The 13,213-nt window shown below is 41.0% G+C and overlaps 1 protein-coding gene across 1 annotated transcript; it reads right to left on the reverse strand.

Moving 5' to 3' along the window:
* Positions 1-694: 694 nt before the first annotated feature.
* ykt6 (YKT6 v-SNARE homolog (S. cerevisiae)) lies at positions 695-13,171 on the reverse strand. Its single transcript, XM_048234249.1, has 8 exons — positions 12,824-13,171; positions 6,262-6,383; positions 5,990-6,072; positions 5,071-5,171; positions 4,500-4,604; positions 2,326-2,391; positions 2,099-2,200; positions 695-1,897 (listed from the first exon to the last, which is right to left on the reverse strand). Exons 2-8 carry the CDS (start codon positions 6,363-6,365, stop codon positions 1,862-1,864), a joined length of 597 nt encoding a protein of 198 aa, XP_048090206.1. The 5' UTR covers positions 6,366-6,383; positions 12,824-13,171; the 3' UTR covers positions 695-1,861.
* Between the last annotated feature and the right edge of the window lie 42 nt (positions 13,172-13,213).

A 13,213-nucleotide genomic window follows, 5' to 3' on the forward strand; every position in this document is an offset into this window, starting at 1 on the left:
TGGTTTTAACTCCCCAAGATGGTTCTTCGCAAAGCATGGCTCAAACCACAGTTAACACACAGTGGATCATTTGTGTTGTTGTGAGGGTTGACAGCTTGGCATCTGCAAGGTGACTGCTGCACCACCACATCCCTCACGGTCAGGCTCTAGCCAAGATTGTCGGTCAGCTGGAAAGTGGCGTGCTTCGCCAGGGCAGAGGGGGATACTACGAAGGGAGGTCTCTGGCTCACCCAGGTAACATCAGTAGTTACCAGTAATCTCAAAACAATATGTGACTTCAGAGGCAATTCATGCAGTAAAGCATTCTTTTGGAGATCAGCGGTTACTGCTGAAGTTTCCAGGGTACACCAGTAACCTTGCTTTGTATTATACCCATCAGAACATGGAGGCTATCTTGTCCACTATCCTGGGTGTCTGTGGAGGCTAACTTACTCCACCGTCAAGTTAAATAGACAGACTGGACAGATTTTTCATGTGAAATTATGCTTCAAGTTTATAATAATGAGCTTACTTATAAATACACACACTTCACACAACAGGATGTTTTCTGGCTCAGCCTCAGGTTTTCCTCAACTGAGGTATGAAGTCAAGTCTAACTTCAAGCACCTCCATTTATGGGACAGATCAACAATACATCTCTTAAGTACTCAAAACCCAAAAGCAGTTTAGGCAACAATCTGCTAAATCACCTGAATTTCAAGGTGCCCGACAACACCGTAGACATTTAAAACACATCCGCCCATATCCATACAGAATACTGACAACAGCTTTAACATCCAATGAGAGGGCGGGGACTGATTTCATCATGTGACCACACACACACACACACACTGCTGTGATGCTTTACATTTCACTAAACCCTGAACACTGGCGGCAAATATGAAATACAATGATATTCACGTGTGCTTAAGGAAGATGGAGTGAAGAGTGACTCGTTAAATACATGCACATCTTTAAGAAGTGTATGTTGTCAGTTTGTTATAGGACAGAACAGGTGGAAACCTGACGTTATAAGACCATTTTTATTGTGTAATACCCCACCCCCTACAGTCCATCTTAAGATTATCATGATTTTCCAGTCGACTGTCCCATCTATAAATTTGGTCATTAAGACTTACAGCACATTTACACGCACACTACACTGTTTACAACACATCCAAAAAAAAAAAAAAAAAAATCATTGTACTCAGTCGAATCTCACAATGAGAGTTTAACTCGACATACAAAAACACCACCACATTAAAGCGATACTACAGTTTTGAGTTCCATCAAATGCACTTTTAAAATTGCACTGAACACTTTCGGCTCTCCTATGATCTAGATGGAGATGCAGTAGTGCTTCTTAACATTACAGACATTGCATATTAGGCGGCCAGCTTTCTACACATGTCTGTTCATTTCTGTGTGGAATGCGAAGGGTTGGGGTGTTTTGCACATGAAACAAATGGCCATCTAAAGTAAGGCACGGTGGGGGTGGGGGTCACTGGGCCCTCGCTCTATGCGATGCCTGTACTCCACTGTCCAGCCCATGGGAGAAGGGCCTGAGGTTACTGCACTGGCTGCACTCACACCCCCTTAAACTAAATCTCCAGACAAGCAGCAGCACATGTGTGGTGCACTCTGGGAAATCAGACCCCTGGTGACCCCTTATGAACCGTTTTTTTGTGATTGCCTCTCCCTCAGAAGTCTTCATTTCCTGTGAATATCCCCCCTCGTTTCCTCCGTGACATCTGAGAGCTGTAATGCGTCTGCCCCAGCCAGAGACAGAGAAGGAGAAAGAGATTTAAGAAGAGAAAAAGAGAAAGAAAGAAAGAAAGATGGCGGCTGGGAGGAGTCAGATCTGTCGCATCACCCCCTGACATCACATCACCTCACAACACGAGTTCTGTTTCCTTGCCTGAATTAAAAAAAAAAATAAAAAAAAAAAGACAGATCCATGCTTAGTTCAAGTGCATACAAGAGACAATGTGTACTTTTTTTTTACCACAATCCATACCTAACTGAATTACATGTGCAATTCCTAAGGAGCTTTACAGAAATTGAAAGCCTTAACCCCTCAGAGGGACTCTAAAGCAAGAATGACCAGAACCCAACTCACCGTTTTGTAGAAAGCTTTTGACTGGTTGCCAAGGTGCTCTGACTTCTGTACCAAATCATCCAACTTCTCACCTCGCTCCAGGAGTGACTCCATTGTGTTGTGCTGTGAGAGGTCAATAGAAACTTTGGACTGTGGACTAATACCAATGACATCTGATGACAAACAACAGCAACCTCTTGGATGGAGTGTGGATTAGAGTATTTTGTCAGTCTCTAATGACAACTTACAAGGATAATTTTTGTTTCATCTAGTTCGGCTTGGACTTTCGTCATGGCATCAGCTTCTTTGGGATTCTAGGAAAGGAATATGAATTGTTTGTGTGAATATCAAAATACTTAAATCTGCATTAAATAGTGACACATTACAGGGACTCACGTATATATCTGTAATGAATAATCACAAAAGTTTAACAGACAAGATTGTTTCTCTTACGCAACTGAATACTATGTAACCCAGTAAAGAGGGGAGAGTAAAGGTGTCTTAGGGACCGTTCGTTATTTATAAAACGGGGCCACCGGAGGAAAATAGGGGAGGGTCATGTCTTACTATTCTTTGTTGAGGGGAGGGTTACCTAACTTTTTTTTTTATCTAGGAAGGGGGTCACCCATCTTTTGTATTAGGCTAATAAAAACAGCAAAAAATCAAAGTGGCTTGTTTGATTGTTGATTTCTGTCGCCATATAACGTTCTCTTTCGTTCCATAGCTCGGTCAACATTGAACAATGAAAATAAGGGAGATTTCCCAGGTTTCTCACGCAAAATACGGAAAATGTCAACATCCGTCCCCATAACTTTGGAAGGGTTGGAGCAACAAAGTAGCCTACTTTATTCACGCCTAACAGCCTATATTCATTTGGTCAACTTTATCCAGCCCTAAAAAAGCTAAATTTAACTTTGGTTTACTTGTAGTTTATCCTAACTTTAAACAGTGTGCATGCTTATAAAGCATACTTGTGCTTCATTCATCCACACATCCAGCTCCTAACATTTTGACAAGCATTTCTACCAATTGACCTTGTTCCTGCCCATCTCTAGCTTTGCTGTCTCCATCCTTTCTGTTTTTGTTGTTTGCAAAAAAATATTTAGTAGGCCCTATTTATTAGAAACCAGCAACAAGTGCAATTTGTTAATCGCTGTCATTCTCTCTCCTGCCAACAAAAATGTGTTACGTTCCAAGTAGCAGTGCGTAATTCTGCTTCATAAAGTTGAACAAATTGGTCATATAAATAGCCAGTTTATGGTCTACAGTGTAGAGTTGGTTAGTTATGGAAGGCCAACTTGGAGTGAATATACAGGGGGATTTCTTTGGCTCTTAGACTGGCAGGTGCGCACGAAGACATGGCCTACGGCCGAACACTGCAAGCGCCAATGAATCGTGCTCTCACGACAACCACGTCGTTAACTTAAAATAGGCCTACTGTAGGTTAACATCACTCCGAGTTCGCATTCAAGCAAGCAAAACAATGATTTAAAAACACCTGTTTCTCTGGAAGGGCAAGGGTAACAACAGGACAACACAGAGACAGGCCAGAATGCAGGACTAATGTTATGAGAGTATTACAGTAATATGGGATATTCTACGGGAAAATATTAAAACGGCAAGACAGCGGGGAAAAGTTAAAATGATAGGCCTAAACCCGGAAAAAGTTGGCATGTTAGGTATTTTTCGGTCCCTGTGATTATTTGTGAAATTGTGCAAACGGCCTTTTCAAGTCATTTGAGAAGGAAGGAGTGTAGCAAGCTCCCAAATTGACACTCGTCTGAGAAACTGAGTTTTGGATAATGTTCAGCTTCGGCAGCTTTACAATGACTGAGGAAGCCTAGAGACGAGTCCATGGCAACAAGTTCATGTGTTGAATTTGTTATTACTCAGTGTGCTTTGTTGAATGGTCTCAATGTTTTATTGTTTTATTTCATGTGAATACTTACTAGAGGAGTAACTTATTTCAAGTAGGCTAATGCAGTTGCAGGAAGTGTGCATTTAGTTTCCATGCTTATTGGGTTTCCACAACAATGTTAGTGAGTAAATCTACTGAAATGGCCACCTTGGTGAAGTGTGATGTGTAAGATCAGAAAGCAGAGGGTGAGTTTAGAACGATAGCTTAATTGACGTGTTTTCATAACGCTTTTCAGCGTGGGTGGAAGGTATCGACAATTGGCCGGGGAGGGTCATGTCTTTTTTGAGAAGACTGTTGGTGGGTCATTGAACATTTTCCTGCAGGCAGGGGAGGGTCATACAACTTTTGATTGAAGCACTCAAAATCCCTCCGGTGACCCCGTTTATAAATAACGAACGGTCCCTTACAAGAGGAAATAAAAAAGCCCCATCCCTGAAACACAAGTCCTAATAGGGGACGACATGCTTCAGCAAGGCCGTGCTGGATCGCATGTATGCTGCTCACCTGGTATTTGGCCAGGTAGGCATCCAAGGCATTGAACTGAATGGTCGCTGGGGAACCGGAAGGCCAGTCAATACGGTCCACTTGCCTCGAGAAATCGTCCAATACCTGCAACAGAGAACCCCAGTACGGAGATTACATCTCTGCAGCCATAGCCTTGCAGATTTCTGCTTACAGAGGACCTTTTAAATAAGCATGGGACACAGAATTATCCGTATCACATGGGTAACGTTAAACTGCCACTCACTGTAGAGTAGAGAGCAATCAGATATTCTGCTTTTGGAAGAACAAATTTGACCAGAAAAGCAAGGCAGATACAAATCTGATGAAGTGCCGTAAATCCACTGATGATACTGAGTGAGTCTCCAATAAACACTGGTTAAGTTAAGTAATTAGAGCAAATAAACACTTCAGTGTCTGGAAGATTTGCATTGTTCTATATGCGCTAGTTTTTAAAATGTATGTTAATTTGCTGTCAGAGCTTTGCTACAGTTTGCTAGGCAATGCTACTGTTTTGACAAAAAATTACACTGTTGCAGATATAACAAAGGTGAATCGCTGGGCCTATACATACCTTATCAAGTAAAGTGAAACAAACTCTGGATGGGTATTCACTGTCCGCGATCACTACTGCACCAAGAGAATCGTTTCGTACGTACACGTGACATAGGTATTCTATGTGAAGAAAGAAACTAATTTAGTTGATGACGAAACAACAGAAAAGCCTGCTCACATTTGTCATGATGAACAGCAGTGTATATCAGTGTTTCTTAACTGGTGGGTCGGGACCCAAAAGTTGGTCGAAGAACCATTCTGGGTGAGTCGTGGAGCTTGTGGATAAAAAATAAAATAAAATACTACCTTATCCGATCTAATATTGGACCGTTATTTTAACAGACTTTATTCATAGCCAATGTCAGTCATTACCATGGACATAGACAATGTTTATGTGACCGGTCATGTTAGACATAACCGGTACTGGTAGGCTGCGACCCTGAATATTTGAAGTAGGCTAGGATATGGATTCACTTAAATTGAGAACAAAATATGACAGAGGATGGAAACCCCAGTTTGTGGTGTGCAGTGAATTGCTGGCACATGAGAGCACGAAACCATTCAAACTAAAATGCCACATGGAAACAAGGCACCCCTGTCAAAGTCAAACCTGTCGAGTACTTTGAAAGATAACATCAGGAGTTGACGACTTCAGAAATGTAATGCCAAACATCCGCATTTTCCAAACAAGTAGGTCTACACTGGCCCTTTGTGTGTCTAACCATGTGGCTCACCATATCCACTGGTTTGAACGCTAAAAAAAAAAATGTATGGTTCGCGACTTTATGAACATGGGGAAATTGTGGGTTACAAGGCCAGACCAGTTAAGAACCACTGGTGTAATATCATTGCAACATGTTAAGACCACTGTATCCTTCAATGAAAGGGTCACCCAAATGGGTCAGGGAGACCCATTTGGGTGACCATTGCTCTTTAACCTTGCTCTTTCACAGATGCCCGACTTCCCAAACCAGACCGCTCCACAATCAGTGCGCTGGTAAAGGTCATGAACTCCTGCACACTGCAAATAGGATGAAATCAAGAGAATGAAAACTAATGCCATTTTAGACCTATCTGTTCAAAATGGTATGCTACACACAACAAGAAAAGACCCAAACTCCCACACCAAAAGCTCAGCACACTGAATCTGACATCTCTTCTGTGTAAAACTTAAAAATACGATCAGTATTATGCATTTCAGTTTTCTTACCTGGATCTCTGAAAGAAGCTGAAGGATGACAGGTCATAGGCAGCTTTTAGAAGGTTGGACTTTGTGGCTCCCTTGTGTAAGACACTCAAACTGTACAGTTTCATGGTGATGTGGAGGACAACCTGTGACAGAGATGAGAGACGTTAATTTCAGTCATCTCTTAAAGGTCTCATTCACCGAGAAACCGTTTAATACTTGTTCCTTTCGAAATACTATAGCTCACTCCAAGTTGCATATGCATGCTGCACGTGAAAATTATCTTCTACCCCCATTGCCCGCATTAGCCAATGAAAGAAAATACACGGAAAAACAAGCGAATCAAAAAAAGCCCTGCCCTGTGACGCCGCAGGGAAAACAATTATTCATGGCCTCGCCCACCTTGACTTGTGACCGCCCAGAGGAAGACAGGAAGGTTTTGGCCAGGAGATTGTCTCTCTGCAGCTAGTAGGAGCTAACAGCAAGTTGCTAACATGGAGCAAATTCGTGCCTGTGTTATTTGTGGCAATAACACATCAATGTTGCATGTCTTGCCTTAGAAAGAAGAGTTGAGGAAGAAATGGTTGGAATTTATTGTTGGAACACCACCACCGAAGTATAGTGCAACATTAGTTCTGTGTTCCAATCATTTCGACCACACTCACTGTGCCTGCCTACAGTTAGAAAGTGGTTTTGCATCGATGTTCTTAAAACCTGGACCTGTACGTCACGACGATCGATCACCAGCTCACAGGCTGTAAGTACAAACAAACTTTTCCACTTAACGACTGTTACAAAATAGCATGTTCATATTCTTCATGTTAGCATGCATGAAAAGGGCACAAGCTAGGCTTAGGCTAGCCTATATTACAGGAAGCTACACCAGGCACGTAACTGAAGTGTTCTGTTCGCGACGTGTAAAATCAGAGAATGGGCTCTGGTAAAATCCATTAGAGGAATGGTCTATTTTTTTGAACGTAGCCTACAGGCCACGCGCCAGGTGTAGCTACTTCCATTGATTAGACCCAGAGCCATATAAAGGTAGAGTTGCGACAACTCCATTGACGCTAATGTTCCATTTTTTTTTTAACAATGGCGGCTAATGGAAGCCTCAAATAGTTCCCGAAAGTTAACCATTTATAATAGCAGCAGTGCAGTTACAGACTGTTTGTAGCCAACATTTCAGACTCAGATTTACATTATTGGCTCATCCGAATAATAATAATAATAATAATAATAATAACAATAACAGTAACAAACAGTAATAGTAGTAAAGTAATAGTATTAATAACCTAATTATAATAATAAACTATTTATGTATCGACTATGACAGCTTTTCTGCTGCTCAGTTTTTATCAGTTCCTTATCAAATAAATTAAAAAAGAGGCTAAAGCCCAATAAATGTGCCACACATAATAACCTAATATAAGATGCCTATACCATTTCAATTAGGCAGCACTAGGCAACACCACAAACGAGCTGTCATTAAGTTTTTGCGTTTGTAGCCTACAACTTTTATGACGTGACGTGTCTTGGGCATTTAGCTTTACCATCATGTCAACATAGTTGTAACGTTATGCAATGCTCATCTAGGCTATGGATTAGTGGTTTCATTTTAAAAAGGGCAGCAAAAGTGGGATAAAGTGCAACTGCTTCCCCAAAACAATTCCTCCATAACTGTGGATTTAATCGTTTGATATGTGGATAACTTTCAGTGGACTAAACACATAAAAGGTAAGATTTTGTTATCACAAAGCTAGCTGGTTAAGTTAAATATGGCGAAAGCATATTTACAGCCAACTTTGTAGGCCTACTTGCAGCAGTGAAACTGAGTTTGTTGTTAACATTGTTGGTAACGTAAACGTTTCTTCAGTTAGGAGCAGGACTGTTTTTTTTATTTTGCATTCATTTTCATTGGCAAAAGCTAGCCTATGCATGAGAGAACCTAGATTTGAGGGAGCTGCAGCTGTTAGCATCTGCAGGTCATATTAACACAGCAGGGCACACTAGCCCAGTGATGGCTAGCCCAGTGATGAAGGATCGTGTAAAATCCCCATCCCCAGAAAGTTTCAAACCAAGCTTCCGCTGATGCATGATCACTGATCAAATAGCTATTTTCTGACACAATGCACACCATTTCCAGGTGCTCACCTGTCTGAATCTCAAGCTCTTTAGCCTAGCATCTGCTGTTCACAGCACGGTGAATGACAAACGATGACAAAATGCTGTTCATGTTTGAGTTCATATCCTGGTTATTTATCGAAGGACTTACATGTCACGTTTTATATTTTATTATGATCACTCTCAGTACCATGGGGTTACTAAATAGGTAGGTCTAATGCTACGGTTAACTTAGAATGCCCACCATTACACTGGAGATGTTAAAAAACTTTTAAACTTTTTTTATTCTGCCGCGACGATAGGCTAGGCTTGGCTAGGTAATTCGCTCATTAGCTCAGATCAGTGACTACCAGAGGAAACGCGGGGTAGAAAGCTCAAACAAGTTATGTTAGACTAGCTGTGTTACAGTTTCTCGTTGCAATCAAAATTTCACAGGAGCTCCATGCGCTTTTGTAGGCTACACGCAGTCTCAAAAACACTGTTTACAGCTTTTCGAGTCACTGTACGAGGTCATTTATTTTATATAGCGATAATTTAGATACACTTATGGCATGGGTGCAATAGCGTTTTCTAAACAATCTCTTCTTTTGTACAGAAATTAATATTAAGTGACACATACGTAAAAGGGCGGAAAAACGTCACCTTATATAGCAGGCTAAGATATAAGGTCTTGAATTTAATTTAATATTGTTGTAATGGTAGGATAACTACATAGTTTACACAATAATTACACTGTGTTATAAATATTGTATATCAATGCATTTATTGACTGTCAATTAACCAAAATCGTGGCTCTGTCTATCATTGAACAGTAGCCTATTTAATGCATTCTAATCCATTGTCAATCACTTCCGGGAACTATTTGAAGTTTACATGAACCACGTGACCTTAACGAATTTTGAACACCCATTGTCGCAACTCTACCTTTATATGGCTCTGATTAGACCTATTGGAAGCTAATTGTTGCAGAAGACGCAACGCGAACGGAATGCTTCAGTTATGTGCCTGGTGTAGCTACACTCATAAGAAACTGTATGACCACACTACCCAGAGATTTAGCTTGTTGAACCTATAATCTTCTAACCTAAGCGTTAAACCACAAATAATAATATTGGCAACAATATCTTATGCTCAACTAAGGACTAGTATTGTTCTAGTCTAAACAGGGAAAATCAAAAACACAATACCCGTGCACTATTAGGCTAAGTTGCTATCACTAGAGCCCAGGTATTTACACTTCAGTCTAATTTATGTCTTCTTGCCATTATTACATTGGCCTTTGTAGGCCTACAATGATGTTTTGTTTGATTACTTGCTGTTTTGTATGTCTTCCAGAGCACATCCTCATGTTGGGCTACATAGCTTTCTAGCCTACATTAGGTCATCACGTTAGAAGCAAAGGTTTGTGATCTAACTTTTATTGTTGTGCTAGTTAGTTTCTAGAAGTCTTTTTCTAGTAGGCTAATACAGGTTCTTATGTGCTCGTCAATGTTTGGGAAAGTCAATTCATGGGTTTCATCAGGTCACTTTCCACAGGTGTATAAAATCAAGTACCTCGATTATGAATGCAGACTGCATGGTGCTTGATTAATACACCTGTGTAAATGGACCTGATGAAACCCATGAATTGCATAACAGATATAATTGATATTACTGAATGTCTTCTTGTGGGTGTGCTACTTAGTACATCATACACCTTACTAGTCACTAAAATATTTTTGTTTCCATTGTGCCAGTACAGTTTTGTGTGAGATAGTGAATGTCCTGTGTACTGTTAGTATCTTGTAACTTGACAGTAATACACATTTATTTACTTTAGGTACCTAAACAGAATACTTCATGAAAAGTATGAGTATTGATACAAGCACTTCGGATACACCATGGATATGGGGGCCTGCTACCTCTACTCCCATCAAGCCTGTTCATCCAAGGCCAGCTAGAAGACCTCGGGTTGATCAAGAGGAGGAGGAGGATGAAAGTGCCATCTCCAAAATAACACCTGATGGCTCCACCTATGGCCCAGCGCAATCAATGAGCAATGTAATAGAATCACAGCCAACGAATGTGTTTTGTGTGTTATCCCTTCGAATACCCAGGACAACACAAGCCGAAACAACAACTCAGACCTTTTTCCCTAAATAATCCCAGCACCATCTTACAAAGGATCTGTAGGCCAGATGTCTGCATCGTCTGGCAAAAAGAGGACATTGTTAATTCTGTGCATAGTTTGGATGTTCTTGTTTTGTGTTTGCATTATTTTAATAGACTGCAATATTACATTACATTACATTTGGCTGACGCTTTTTAGCCAAAGCGACTAACAACATAGTAAACAGTTTAAGTTTTAGAGCAGTTCTCAACAAATAAGAGTACAGTAAGAATAAGTGCATCAGTAAGTGCTGTTTTTAACAGTTACTTGTCAGTTTGAGACGACTGGTGAGTGCTAGGATCAGTAAGACTTGTTGTAAGTGTTGCTATGAGAGGAGATGTTCTCTAAAGAGCTGGGTCTTCAGGAGTTTTCTGAAAATGGAGAAGGATGTCTGCCCTTTTAGGAGCTGGCAGTGTGTTCCACCAACGAGGAACAACAGATGAGAAAAGTTTGGATTGGCTTGAGCATACCGGCGGTAGAGCTAGACGTCGTTCGTCTGAGGAGAGCAGCGGTCTGGAGGTAGCGTATGTCTGTATGAGGGCATTCAAGTAGGTGGGAGTAGAACCAGAGACATGGAATCATGGAATTCAAACCATAACTATCTATTCCGATAGCATACAATTAGCAGGCTAGGTCAGTGGCTGAACTGCATTTAGGGTGCTTATAACCTGTGTTGTGAAGTAAAATATCTACTAGGAAGATTGCAAAGACTTTTGACTGTGTAAAGAAATTTTAAGCCGACATGCAATTGTTACCATTCTATTAAACCAACGTTCACCGACAAACGATCAGGAAGCGGTTCTTCTTCCTACTCGGATACTAGGATCAAACACATTAAGTTGTATCTCCGAAGACATTTTTGCAACAGTTTTGACTCGAGTTTTAGCACTGTAAAGTTGAATATGGTAGCCTGGCGGGCCATCCTATATCATTGAAATGTATAGTCTGGCATCGAACCATTCACCTCGCTTAATCCAAGGGGCGGGCAGAGAATTGTCTTTCAAACTGCCTAGGCATGCAGTCCAACTTCTCCAAAGTTGACGCCAACGCCGATTCAAACAACCGCTCTTCTTTCGCGATAGCCACCTTCCTTGTTGTTCACCGTGGCAGGACTGTCGTTATCCTGTTAAGCCCGCCTTAAGACTTTCTAACAAAATAGAGCGCTGTGATTGGATGAGGTCCACGGCGTCAGCCAATAGAAATCCCTATGGTTTGATACTAGACGTACAGGCTGAGCAAATTAATTTGCCGCTGCTAGGGTGCGTCTAGATTTCTAGGCTATGAATATGGAGCATAGCAGGCAGAATCGGATGAGGACGCACTGGAGGGAGCGTCACAGTACTGTTAGCCAATCAGAGGTGAGGTAATTAACATGTCATGAATATTCATGAGCAAGAGGCAAATCCTGTCGTTCCTCCCCTCCCACCTTCCCCACCAAACTAGAACAGCATAAAATAGACGCAGGAGAGCATTTTTTTTTCACCAAAACCGGCTCACAGGGCATTCATTAATACTAGAGACCATGGCAAAATTAATGAAAAAACGATGAGATGAGACCTTTAATTTATGCAACTTGATGAGTGACGTTAATTTCACTCATCTCTTGATTTATCCAACTTGCTGGTTTCAGTTTGTTTGGTGAATCCAGTACATGATAAAGATCCCCTCACGTCACTTTGCTAAGTTGTGTTTTCACCAACAGGGACCGAACGTGTTTTGGTCCAAGAACCTGATCAAGAATCACTTGACGTTGTGACACCTTGTATGTAGCCTTCTGTTAACGTCATGTTCATTTACAACAGTTAACATTAAATGCCTTAAACATGATTAAAACGGATAGCTTTGACGTTAAAAAACGCCCAACGAAATCCGGTCCCCAGCTAGCACTAAAGTTAACACCAATCTATGCAAGGATTTGCAACCAAACCTTTAACATTAACGTCACTTCCATAGAAACATCTTGTAACGTCAATGATCCTCCTCAGGATTAGGAGATTATTGATAACTCATGGAATAAAAAGCATATTACATGTTCGTGTATGTGATTAAAATGAACTAGCACTAGATCGAGAGTGCATTTGTCTCGACTGGTAGCATTAACTTAGCGATACTAGCCGTCTATCGAGAGTCGTCTTCGCAGAGACGTGTCACATACCAGGCAACAGGCTACCTAGGAGGCTAACCTAATTAGCCAGCTAGCTGTCGGTAAGCTAGGCTACGTAGCTAGGCACTAGATCTAGGTGTAATACTTTGTGCCACTAGAACATGAATGTTGTTATCATTGCTATAACAATGTAGAGCGAAATTTCCTCTTACCTTTGATACAGTATCCAAGAAAAACTGTGCTGACTGAAGTAATGTCGAATGAAAATGTAAAAATATTCCTTTAAGTCTGCTAGCCGGGCGGCTAGCCACAAACCTGGTAGGCTATGTTAGCTAGCTAAAAATCTTAATACTTCTCCTCGATACAAAGCTATAAACACGTAGTTAAAACAAACACCTTAAATTTGACCCATGTATGCAAACGCTCAAATTGTAATTTAAAATCTTTAGAACTTAAGACTATCCAAAATCAAGAAAGTTCTCTTATCCTCACTGGCTGGCTTACTTTTAGGGGGCCTACATGGATCTACGTCCACAACAGTTCCGGCCTAATAAGTATTTCAAAGTAAAAGCAACCATTTGGCCCTTGCTGGTCGTGTGCTG

This window comes from Alosa alosa, chromosome 23 (genome assembly GCF_017589495.1).
Source record: "Alosa alosa isolate M-15738 ecotype Scorff River chromosome 23, AALO_Geno_1.1, whole genome shotgun sequence".
In the NCBI taxonomy this organism is placed as follows: Eukaryota; Metazoa; Chordata; class Actinopteri; order Clupeiformes; family Clupeidae; genus Alosa; species Alosa alosa.